Below are 12,958 nucleotides of genomic sequence, written 5' to 3' on the forward strand. Positions count from 1 at the left end.
TTCACTGTGATGACATAGGTTTCTGAAGGAGGACACAGTGACCTTGGGTTGGCAGTGACAAGTTCTGTCCTAGTACTGCTTGTGGCTGGCAGAAAAATGGACCCAGAGATGCCCACATCCTAATCCCCAGAACCCATGAAACCGTGGCCAAAAGGACTGACTGAGTGGTTAACTTGAGAATACTGAGACGTGGGTTACTGTGGCTTAGCCAGGTGGCTTTGGCGCACTCAAAAAGTCCTTATAAATGAGAGAGAGAAGGGCCAGGGATTTAGCTCAGTGGTTTCACCGCCTGCTGCGCAAGCGCAAGGACCTGAGTTCAATCTCCAGTACCAAAACAAAATAAATGAGAGAGGGAGGCCGAGGCTGGTTCATGTGACATGACAGTAAGGTGCCCAGGCAGCCCTGCCTCAGCCTCCCATGGAGCAACTCTACCCACACATGGGTGCTGGCCCAGTGAAATCTGTTTTGGATGTCAGACCTGGAGAACTGCAAGTTAATAAATCTACTGTACATTGTTTCCAGCCACTTCTGTGCATTGTTTCAAGCTACTTAGAGTGGTGGTTCCCAAGTTAGGTATTAGCAACAAGAAACTCCACAGGGGCTGGGGTAGAGCTCAATGTCACAGTGTGAGCTTGGATTCAATCTGCAGCACAAGAAGGGAAAGGAGAAGGAAAGGAAGAAAGAAAAGAAAGAGGGCCAGGATTTAGCTCAGTGGTTTCACCGCCTGCTGAGCAAGTGCAAGGACCCAAGTTCGACCCCTGGTACCAAAAAAAAAAAAGAAAGAAAGAAAGAAAGGAAAGAGTAAAATTACCCTGACCTAGGATCAGGTCAACTTTGATAAAAAGACAAAAGTCCATAACCCAACAAAACAGGCTCACACTTCCTGTTAGACCTGACTTATATCCCAGCAGCTTCCCCATGCTTTTACAAAGCCAGTCCAGCACTATGTTCAGTTTTCAGTACCTTGTTTGCCAAACAGTATCCATCCTCTATGCATAAAAGGGAATTGGAAGAAAAATATACAAATGGCCCAACCTAATTTTAAGATTTTGAAGGCTAGGGTTGAACCTTAAGTACATGTTTTTTATAAATTGAAACCAGTTTTCTTTCTTTCTTGCCGTACTGGAGATCAAACCCAGGACTTCACACCACGTGCTAGGCAAGTGCTCTACCTCTGAGCTACAAACTTAACACTAAAATCTCTCTCCCCCTACACCTTCTCTCCTCCCCCTTCTCCCCTCGCCCCCATTTTTCTTATTGAGGACTGAACCCAGGGAGTTCACAGCCAGCTGCAGCCCTTTTCAATTTTTATTTAGGGACAGGGTCTTGATGAGGTGCCCAAATTGGTCTCAAACCTGCCGTCTTCAGGCTCCGGAGTAGCTGAGATTACAGGCATGCACCACACACCCCCGCCTGGATTGTTATTTCCTACTGGTGTTTTTTTTTTCCCCCTGAATATCTTGGATCTGCAGGTCTTGACTCTAAGGATGCGGAACCCTGGGTTAGGAGGGCCAACTGTATTTTATTTTCCTGTTGTTTTAATTTGTGCGGTGGGTGCCGGTGCAGGAGGGGAAGTCATACAACGTGGATTACAAAAGACAGGGAGATTACAGCTGCCGCAGTGCAGGAGCGGACTCGCCCTTGCACTCCCAGTCCTGGAGTAACATTCTATCACAGTAGGGTTCTGAATTTATTCTTTTTTCTTATTTTCTTTTGACAATTTTTGAGGATCCCAGACTACCCTAAAATAACCAGAAGCAGGGCCGGGGATTTAGCTCAGTGGTGCCGCCACCTGCCTCGCAAGCGCAAGGTCCAGAGTCCGATCCCGTACCATAAATAAATAAATAAATAAATAACCAGAAGCATCTGAGTTCTGCCTGGAACATCCTTTCCCAGGTAACCACCAGGCTGCTCCTCACCTGTCACCTCCTCCAAGAGGCTGCCCTAACCCTGGCCCGAAACAGCACCCCACGCCCCACGGGTACACTGTCTTCTCCTTAGCACCGCCTAATGCTGCGCATGCGCTGATTGGTAGGTTCACCTCCTACTCCTCGGCTACAATGCGAAACACATGACATTAGCGCCTGGCCGTGTTGTGCTCACTTACGTTCTTGCCAGAACCTAGACCTGTGCCTGGTACTTCAGAGTACCCAGTGACTATTTGTTGACCAAGAAAAAGAAAAAAAGAAGAATAAAACTACCCCCACAGAACAGCAAGGTAAAAGCCAAGCGTGGTGGCACAGGCCTGTAATCCCAGTGCTCTAACAGGCTGAGACAGGAGGATCACAGGTTGGAGCCCACCATGAAGAACACAGCAACTTAGCAAGACCCTGTCTCAAAATAAAAGAATAAATAAATACATAAAATTAAAATAAGTAAGTAAAAGAACTGGGGATGTGGCTCAGTGTGAAGGCCCTGTGTTCAATCCCCAGTATTTTTTTTTTTTTAAAGGAAGGTAGGTGATCACTTTTACCAATAACAAACACACAGTATATTAGTAATGTGGAATAACTGTATTATGAACCACAGTTCATAGTTTGCACAAAGCTTGGAAATACAAACATCAGTTCTTCTGCGCTATCACTCACCGCACTAATCTCAAGGGCGAGTGAAGATGAATTTCTGAAATCTCTGTGGTTTCTGTTCACCCTTGATGGAAGGGTGACTGGGATCAGAGAGGGAGGAGGAGAGAATTTCACATCCTTACCAGGGTTCCCTTCCTGACTGGAGCTCGCAGTTCTGGGCCTCTGAGGACTCGCGGTTTGCAGGCTCTTCTGCAGGAAATACTGGAAAATTGCCCCACTTCTTTCTTCCCCATCTCTTGGAAGTGGAGGAGGACTGAAGCTTTTCCCATCGGATCTTCTAGATCTAAGTAAACATGAGCCTTCCACCTTGCAGAGGCCTCCGGGTCTCCGGCCGAGGCCGTACCCCAGGTCGCCTTCTGTCATGTCATCCTCCTCTGGTTCCCAGATCTGCACCTCGGACACACTCAGCGATCTCCCAACCTTGCTCATGAGCAAATGCTCGCTTCACCATAGGGAAAAACAGTAAAACTGGTCAGCAAATCTAGTGATCCTCCTTCTGGGTATTTACCAAAATAAATAAATGTTGGAGCTCAGCTTGTGTAACTTAGTGAGACCCTGTCTCAAAATAAAAAAATAAAGTGCTGGGGATGTATCCATGGGTTCAAGGCCCAGTCATTCATACACACATACACACATACACACACACACACACACACACACACACACGAACGATATAAGATACACATAAAATGAAATAGTATTCAGACTTTGAAAAGAAAGATATTTGTTAATTTGCCACAGCATAAATGAGACTGGATAATATTAAGCAAGTGAAAGAAGTCAGATACAGAAAGAATTGCAGGACCACATGATCTCCCTTGAATGTGGAGTCTACAAGGAGAGAAGCAGAGTGGAATAATAGTTACCAGAGGCTGGGAAGTGGGGGAAATGGGCAGATGACGGTCAGAGGGTTCACAGCCTCAACGAGACAGGAAAAATCACATTTTTTCTCTTTGAGAGATACTACACCCACATTATGTATATACTTAACAATAATGTATTGTACATTTCCAAATCACCAAGAGTAAATGTCAAATGTTCTCATCACAGAAATATGTCTTTGATGTGATGGATATGTAAGCTTGATTTAGAGGCTGGGGATTTAGCTCAGTGGTTCCACTGCCTGCCTTGCAAGTGCAACGTCCCCAGTTCAATCCCACATACCAAAAAAAAAAAATTTGTAGGCTTGATTTAATTATTCTATATTGTACTCATAAATCATAGCATCACTTTGTACCCGATAAATATATACAACTATAGTTTGTTAACTGACAACTAAAATTTAAAATTTAAAAATTGTTAAAGTGAACTAAGTTTGGCCTAAAAGTTTCTGCCCACGTAGTGAATTATAGCCTAACTTCTCCATAACCTATTCTTGTAACAAGCAGCCAAGTCTCAGCCAATCACAATAGCAGATTGTTCAAAGCAGGTTCAAATAAGGCAAATGCCAAGCTTTAATCAATCAGCCCTCTCTATACCTTACTTACTCTTGTGTATGTCACTTCCTTTTTTCCTGACTCAAATACAACCTGTACATGTGGTGGGGCAGAGCATTCTGAACCAGTTTTGGTCCAGACTGCTGCCTGATTCTAGAACCATAAAAGCCAGTTAAAAAGATCTGTAAAACTAGATTTGTTGTAATTTTTTCTTTCATCACAACACAACAAAACTGTGAGTGAAAATAGGTATATAAGGACCTAACCTCAATCTGATAAAAGCCATTAATGACAAACCTACTTCCCATATCACATTAAATGGGGAAAAGCTGAAAGTTTTCCCTCTAAAATTAGGAACAAGACAAGGATGTCCATTATCATCACTCCTGTTCAATATAGTACTTGAAACATTAGCCAAAGCAAGCAGGCAAGAGAAAGAAACAAAATGGATATGTATAATAAAGGAAGAAGTCCAATTGTGATCATTTGTAGATGACATGATCCCTATATAAAACATCCAAAAAATTCCACTAAAAACTCCTAGAATTAATAATAACCAAATTTAGCAATGTAACAGGATATGAAATCAACACACAAAAATTAATAGTGTTTCTAAACACCAATAATGAACTCACTGAGAAAGAAATTATGAAAACAACATCATTCACAATAGCATCAAGAAAAATTAAATACTTAGGAGTTAACCTAACCAAGGAAGTGAAAGACTGCTACAACAAAAACCATAGTATTATTCTCTGAAAAAGGAGATTAAGGAGGACATCAGAAAATGGAAAGATGTCCCCTGTTCCTCGATAGGCAGAACCAATACTGTCAAAATGACCATTCTTGGGCCGGGGATTTAGCTCAGTGGTTCCACTACTTGCCTTGCAAGCACAAGGTCCCAGGTTCAATCCCCAGTAGCCCCCCCCCCAAAAGCCATTCTTCCAAAACTGATATACAGATTTAATGCAATTCCAATCCAAATACCAACAGCATTCCTCACAGAATCAGAGGAAACAAAAAACAAACCTAAAATTCATATGGAACCAGAAGAGACCCAGAATAGTAAAAGGCAATTCTGGGAAACAAGAGCAAAGCAGGAGGCATCTCAATTCCAGATTTCAAGTTATACTACAAAGCTACTGTGATAAAAACAGCATGGTACTGGCACAAAAGTAGGCATGTAAGGGACAGGGATTTACCTCAGTGGTGCTGATGCCTGCCTTGCAAGCTCAAGGTCCCGAGTTCAATACCCCACACCAAAAAAAAAAAAAAAAAAAAAAAAAGCAGGCATGTGGATTAATGGAACAGAAGAGAGCAGCCAGAAACAACCCCAGGCACATTCAGCCACCTGACTTTTTACAAAGGGGCCAAAAACATACCCTGGAAGAAAGAAGCCTCTTTAATAAATGATGCTGGGAAAACTGACTATCCAAATGCAGAAGATGAGTCCAGACCAGTGTCTCTCACCCTGCACTAAACTAAAATCAAAATCAAAGATCTAAATGATAAAACAGAAATAGTTAATCTGCTGGAAGATAAAAATAGGCAAAACTCTTGAAGACATGTACATAGGCAAGGACTTTCTGAACAAAATCCCAGTTGCACAAGAACTAACATCAAGAAGCTATGTATGATGGTGCAGGCCTGAAATCCCAGCACTCAGCAGTCTGAAGCAGAAGGATCGCCACCAGTTTGAGGGCAGCTGGGATATAGAGAGAGACCCTGTTTCAAAAAAATAAACAAAAAAGAAATAACAGCAAGAATCAACAAATAGGATTGTATCAAAGTAAAAGGCTTCTATACAGCAAAGGAAACAACCAACAGAATGAAGAGACAACCTACAGAATGGGAAAATTTTTTGCCGGCTATTCCTCAGAGGACTAATATCTAGAATATGCCTGTAATCCCAGCACTCTGAAAGCTGAGGGAGGAGGATCACTATGAGTTCAAGGCTAGCCTGAACTACATACTGAGACCCTGTCTCAAAAACAACAATGGGGGGCCGGGGATTTAGCTCAGTGGTTTTGCTGCCTGCTGCGCAAGCGCAAGGACCCGAGTTTGATCCCCGGTACCAAACAAAAGAAAAAACAACAATGGGGGCTGGGGATTTAACTCAGTGGTTCTGCCACCTGCCTCACAAGCACAAGGACCTGAGTTCGATCCCTGGTACCAAAAACAACAACAACAAAAAGAATATATGAGTAGACACTCCTCTGAAGAAGTACAAACAGTCAATAAATACATGAAAAAATGTTCGACATCTCTGGTCATTAGAGAAATGCAAATTGAAACAACACCGAGATTCCACCCTACCCTAGAAAGAATGGCAATTATCAAGGAATCAGATAATAACAAATGCTGGTGAGGCTGTGCTGAAAAAAAACCCCTTCTATATGGTTGCTGGAAATGTGAACTAGTACAACCACTACGGAAATCAGTATGGAGATTCCTGAAAACATTAAAACTAGGAATTTCATTTGACCCAGCTATTGTCCTTGTAGGTATCTTCCTGAAAGAATTAAAATCATCATATTATAGTGATACATGCATACCCATGGTTATAGCAGCACAATTCATAATAGCTAAATCTTAAAAGCAGCCTATTGTTCAACAGATGAATGAATAAACAAAATGTGGTATTTATACACAATGGAATACTACTCTGTCACAAAGAAGGATAAACTTGAGTCATTTGTAGAAAAATGGATGCACTCTGAGAACATAATGTTCAGTGAAGTAAATCAGACACACAGACTTAAATATGCCATGGTTTCTCTTTTATGAGAAACTCAAAATATAAATAAAGAGCGAATTTAAAGACAAGATAATAGGAAATAGGGAGATAAATCTTTTACAGAAAGGAAAGGGGTCAAGAGATGGTCCATTTTCCATTTCTGTATGGACCGACTAGCAGAGGTTTTGTATTTGGGATAGTGAATTGGTGGGAAAGAAGGCGTCCCTGTCCCGTCTGGCCCTTTCTGTTGCAGATCCCGTGTTCAGAGCCCTGCCCGCGCCTCTTCTGTGGGCCTGGACTGCTTGGGCCCTGGATCCCTGCCCACCTGGCTCCTGGCCACTTCAGTGTCCCCTTCGAGGGGGCCTTCCTGGCACACACCTGGCGTCAGCCCCTCTCTGCCGTACCACCCTCTGCTGATTCTTGTAGCACCTATGGCCTCCTTCTCATGCACTCCTCCACATTTCACTTATTTTTCAAATGACACCACTGAAACCAGGGCCAATAAAAAGGGGAAGCTGCTGGGGATTTAGCTCAGTGGCACAGTGCCTGCCTGGCAAACTCGAGGTCCCGAGTTTGATCCCCAGGACAAAAAATAAATAAATTTTTTAAATAAAAAATAAAATAATAAGAGGAAGCTAATACAAAGGAGGGAATCAAGTGCAGCATAAGAGACTCAGGTTTTTTTTTTTCCTCCCTCTCTCTTCTTGAAGTTTATTTTTTTCCATTTTTAAAATTTGTATTAGTCCATGTCTGGAGTACATAATGATCTCGTTCCTTGTGGGGAGCTGGTGCAGCACCCCCCATCTCTGTGCTACGCCAGGGGTCTCTGTGGTGTGCACTGGGTGCCTGGATGTCTCTCTCAGAGCTCACGCCTGCTCCCCAGGCCAAGAGGAGGGCAGCACAGCCAGGCGAGCAGTTCTTTCTGGTTCACCGCTCTTCCAGGACCTACACCAGTATCCGGAACACAGTGCCTGCTCAATAAAGGTTTGCTGAAAAAATGAATAAAAGAAGAAAGAACAGAATAAACAGACTGAAATATCTGCCTCTACGGCAGGCCACAAAGTGGTCAGCTGCACAAGGCCACAAACCAGGCCATCTGGGTTCCTGCCTGCCGGAGACCACCCACCTGGTGATGGGCAGAAACACTCCACCTTGTCCCTCCAGGGTGGAGTGCAGTTAACACAGCCTTTCACCACCTAGCATTTCAAAACAGGTGTTTTCCTCTAGCTCTTCAGAAACATTTCATCATTTTCTCAAGGTTTGGTTTTAAAAACAACAACAACAACAAAAACCCCTGCAGCTGGGTGTGGTGGCGTACTCCTGTTTTCCCAGAAAGATCACAAGTTTAAGCCCACCCTGGGCAATATTACAATTTAGTGAGACCCTGTCTCAAAATGAAAAATAAGAAAGGGCTGGGGATGTAGCTCCGTGCAAAAGTCCTGGGTTCAATCACCAATACTGAGAGACAAACAAAAAAAAAAACCTGGGAACAATCCAAGTGTCCATCTCCAGAAAACAGGTAAACTGTGGTATGTCCACACAACAGAATATATATAAATAATTTATATATGTATAAAAATGATGCATTTCAGATATATGCAAAACATGCATGAATTTCAGACGTTTTGCCAACCAACTGGCACATACTGTATGAGAGCCTAGTAAAAGCAATGGACAGTGACAGCTAAGAGATCGGGGGTGGCCTGGGATGGGAGGATTGAAGAAATGTTTAGGAGATGATAAAACAGTTTTGTATCTCAACCAGAGTGCCAGTTTGTTAAAACTCAGCAAACCATATACCTACGATGGGTGCATTTTATTATATGTAAATTATACCTAAATGATATGTTAGAATTTTTTTTTTTAACTGGGGATCGAAATCAGGACCTTGCACTTGCGAGGCAGGTGGTAGAACCACTGAGCTAAATCCCTGGCCCCTGTTAGAAATTTTTAAACAACACAAACAAAGAGGATTAAGGGACAAAAAGAGAAGCAAGTTGATCGATTGTGCTTGCCTAGAAAAAAATTTAACTGGTCCCATTAAATTAGCAAAACTTTAAAAAAAATGATATAACAGCACTTACTGCTTTCTTTCCATGTGCTAGGCCCGTGCCAAGCACGTTACTTAGATTATCCTATTCGTTTTTCACACTCTGGGAGACAATACTACGATGAGTTAAGAGCATTTGGAGAACTTCAGTGAGATCAACAGTATATTCAGTTTTTATCATGACATTAAACAGGACTGAACGTGAATCTCTAAAACTGTGAGCCAGAGCAATACTCAGTACAGCTTGTTGGACTCAGCCCTCTCCACATCTTCATAAAATCAGGTTGGTTATTTTATGCAGTTATTTTCTTTAAAAGTAGCTATGTCTGGGGGGACGGGGATTTAGCTCAGTGGTTCTGCCACCTGCCCCAAAAGCAGAAGGACCTGAGTTCGATCCCTGGTACCAAAAAAAAAAAAAAAAAAAAGTAGCTATGTCTGTCTTAAATAGTTACAGTAGATAAGAGATTACCCATTAAATCAAAGAAGAATCTCTTGGAGGCTTTGATTTATCCCCATGCAGTAGATTTCTGTCTTTTTTTTTGAGCCAGTGTCTTGCTAAGTCACAATGTAACCCAGGGTCAGGCTCATATTTTTGATCCCCCTGTCTCAGCTTCCCAACGTGCTAGGATTATAGCTGGGTACCACCATGCCCAGCTTGGACTCTTGCTGATTAAGTGTAGCCTCCTGCCTGCACCAAGGATAGTGTGGTCAGGATTGGGCGACCAGCAGCACAGAAGACAGAATTGGTCAACAGAAGGGGAAAGCATTGTAAGAGGAAAGGCTAAGCAATCCCAGGGTGAGCTAAGAATATTGTTTACTGCACCACATCTATTCGGCCACCATGGGTGTGACCTCACGGAATTCAGAGCTGAATATGAATTTCCCATGCTCCAGGCTCTACTGGGCTTTGCTTTTTTGATGCCAGGGATCAAACCCAGGGTCTTGTGTATGTTGGCCAAGTGCTCTGTCACTGAGTATATCCCCAGCTCCCTAATGTTTTTAAAAATATAACTTTGAAGCCAGGCTTGGTAGCACATGCCTATAAACCCAGCACTTTGGGAGCTCAGAGTACTCAGGCCAGTGTGGGCCAGTGAGTTCAAGGCCAGCCTGAACTACATTTCAAGACACTGTCTCCAAAAAAAAAAAAAGAGAGAAAATGGAAATACACAGGATTACTAACCTAGTCAGTTTAATGTGCTCAATGTTAGTGACCAGGGATGCAGCGGAGGGGGACAGAGAAGGCACTGCCTCAGAGGTCTGGGCTCCAACCTCACTCCCACTTGCCACACTCCGACCATGGATGAGGCATTGAACTTCTCAGAACTTGTGTTAGTCACTTTCTCATTATGGGGCAAAATACCTGATGCCTGAAACTTAGAGGAGGAGAGGCTTACCTGGCTAATGGTTTCAGGTTTGCTCCACAGCTGACTGGCTGCAAGGCCAAGATGGCGTGGCAGAAGGGCCTGTCGGAGCAAAGTCACTCCACCCAGGGCAGCTAGGAAGCAGCACCCACGAGCCACAGTCCTGCAAGGCACCCAATGACCCACCTCCACCAGGCCCCACCCCTGACAACACACTGAGCCCTGAGCATCAGAGGGTTAGTCCACTAGGGCCTACTGTGCCCCCGTGTGCCAATCGCCTTTCCATTAGCCTCAGAGTCCAGTCAAGTTGACAGTGAAGCTTAACTGTCACCGCCTGTTTATCTCCAAAGATATAAGCATAACTACTCTATAGGATCCTTTTGAAATGAACTACAGTAGCCAAATCAATGCAAGTATTAAGCCAGGCATGGGAGTGTACACCTGCAGTCTCAGCTACTTGGGAGGCTGAAGCAGGAAGACAGTTTAAGGCCATGAATTCAAGACCAGCTGGGGCAACATAACAAAACCCAATCTCAAAGGGAGGGAGGGTAAATATGATTTTTTTGTGGGTCCATTAGCGCTCTAAGCTACTAGATCACCATTTCCAAAGTGTGTGCCACAGACCGCCAATTCTCCAGACTGCTCAGTGATGCCAGAAATGAAAGGGTCCTTCTGGTTGATTGAGATGTATTTTCCTGTTCCAGTCCATGGATAATGACTCACCCAAAATTACACGAGTAGGAAGTCGTAGAGCCAAGAGTGGAAACCATACCTGGCTCCTTGCCTAGCCCTCCGGCCACTCGGGAAGAGACACAGAATGAACAGACTCTGGAAAATGACCGATGACTTCCTAATTGCTAAATCCACGATTTAGACTCATTCTTCAACCTCCTCCACTTCTGCAGAAGCTGACACTTAATTCCCCAGGCCAGGTCTCTGGAACACTTGGACTCCTCAATCCTACAAGAAATCAGATCCTCATCTTTTGCCCTAAATGCCTCCTATCAGCCAGCTTAGGCTTTGTTTCCTCTTCCGGTCTCTTCTCGGTGTGTTTGCCTTCCACATTTACCACTGCTAAACACACCTCTCCAGCTGGACATCCTGCTAGCAATTCAAACACAGCTGGCTCAAAAGCAAATTCATTATCATTTTCAACCCCAGCCCAGGTCCCCTCTTGAGTTCTCGATTTCTGGCATGCTCCAAAACTTTGGAATTGTTTTTCCCCTTTTTCTCTTTGGTCTTCCCATACCTTCAACTGCTAACTCCTCTCAAAATCCACAAAAATCTCCCCAAACCAACAGCCCTTTGCCCATTAACTTCAACACCCTGGCTGAACTTCTTAATACTTTTCCTGGATCAACCAATAGTTCCTTACTTGATCTACCCAAGCTATCCTACCTCCAGCAGCCAAGACCATAGTCTCCACACACACACAGATCCAGATACCCCTTCCTTGCTATAAAACATTCCATGGCAAGTAGAATTAAACGAAGTACCATCCAGTTTTCTGCAAGGCGCCAGTCGTCACATCCAGTTCCATTTCTTAGTACTCCCCGAGGGGAGCCTGTGCTTCTAAGAGGAAGGGCACTTGCTCCCAGGACCCAGGAGTCTCTGGCGCTGCCATTCCCCACCCCAGGAATGCTTTCTACTGTCCCGGCCTCCTCAGGTCCGGACAGCAGTGGGCTTCCTGACTCGGGGAGACAGTGTGACTTCTCCTACCTCGGAGCCCTCTCTCCATACTGCACCTCAATAGCCCTATCTCCTGACCTCGGTCTTCGAAGGTGCTGGGAGCGGCTCACCTGCTTATCTATAGCAGGTGATCCGAGGATACGCGATGCTCGGAAAGGAGAGGGAAGAGATTCCGGCCTGGAAACGTGCGGCAGACGGCAGACGTGTCCACACTCAGCAGCCCGACAACCCGGCTTAGCAAACAACTTGGTCAAACAGAACCTACTTCCTGTCAGCCAGGGCGGAGGACTAACTCAAACCCTCCTTATGAACAATGGTCTGCTTCACTTCGCCGTGGGATGTGTAGTTTATTTTAGGATAATTTGAGATTTACAGTAAGTTGTGAAATAGTGCTAAGCACTCCTATATAGTCTGTACCCAAACTCATTGCAGGTTAGCGTTAGAATATATTTATGAAAATTGAGAAATTGTTATCAAGACAAGCAGTCACTAAACCCTAAATTTACAGTATTAGGATCTCTTCAGTTTTTCTACTAAGGACTTTTTTCCTGTTCCAGGATCCAAAGCGGGACACTACTTAGCATTCCGTGCATTTCAGTTTCAAGGCTCAAAATTAATAGGTAAAAGGGAATAAAAAAGAAAGGGAATGAAACAAATAGCCTTTGAAATCCATTTGTTATATTTCAGGGTCAGGAAAGCAAATTAACAGGAGACGGAGAAAGGAGCCGGTTTGCCGCTGGTCCCAAACCCTCGTGCCCACGCCCGGGTCGCTCGCTACTGCCGCCCCCGCGCCCCCGCGCCCCCGCGCCCCCTCGCCCAGCGCAGAAGCTTCAGCTCGCGCGTCCGCGAGCCCGGGATCGCGCACGCACGCGCGGCCTCCGTGCCGCCGGTAGCTGGGTGCTCGGCAGGTCGCACTCCAGCTACAGAGGCGGCTGTGGGTAACCGAGGTAGGGGTGACGGTCTCAGAGGGAGACTGGAAGACGACGGTGAGCGCGGATGCGGGCCAGGGGCAACTCAAGCGCTCTCCCGTTTTAGTGGCAGCTAAGACGGAAGCCACAGCGAGCCTATCGGCAAATCCTCCTTGGCGGCGTAGAGAGGGG

At 44.6% G+C, this 12,958-nt stretch overlaps 1 protein-coding gene across 6 annotated transcripts in view; it reads right to left on the bottom strand.

Moving 5' to 3' along the window:
* Ccdc125 (coiled-coil domain containing 125) overlaps window positions 1–12,631 on the bottom strand; it is a 37,496-nt gene extending 24,865 nt beyond the window's left edge. For 2 of the 6 annotated variants that reach the window (XM_087189485.1, XM_087189480.1), the window contains exons 1-2: window positions 11,666–11,927; window positions 2,708–3,027 (exon numbers count right to left, since the gene is read on the bottom strand). In XM_087189485.1, coding sequence (XP_087045611.1) covers window positions 2,708–3,027; window positions 11,666–11,709 — 364 coding nt within the window. In that variant the 5' untranslated portion in view covers window positions 11,710–11,927. Of the gene's footprint in view, window positions 1–2,707; window positions 3,028–10,202; window positions 11,928–11,968 lie in introns of those variants that run through there. The other 4 variants (XM_087189482.1, XM_087189483.1, XM_087189484.1 and 1 more) reach the window with 4 other exon arrangements.
* Between the last annotated feature and the right edge of the window lie 327 nt (window positions 12,632–12,958).

This window comes from Heterocephalus glaber, unplaced genomic scaffold, assembly GCF_053883595.1.
Source record: "Heterocephalus glaber isolate CG9 unplaced genomic scaffold, H.glaber_assembly_v1.0 deba00001542, whole genome shotgun sequence".
NCBI lineage: Eukaryota > Metazoa > Chordata > Mammalia > Rodentia > Bathyergidae > Heterocephalus > Heterocephalus glaber.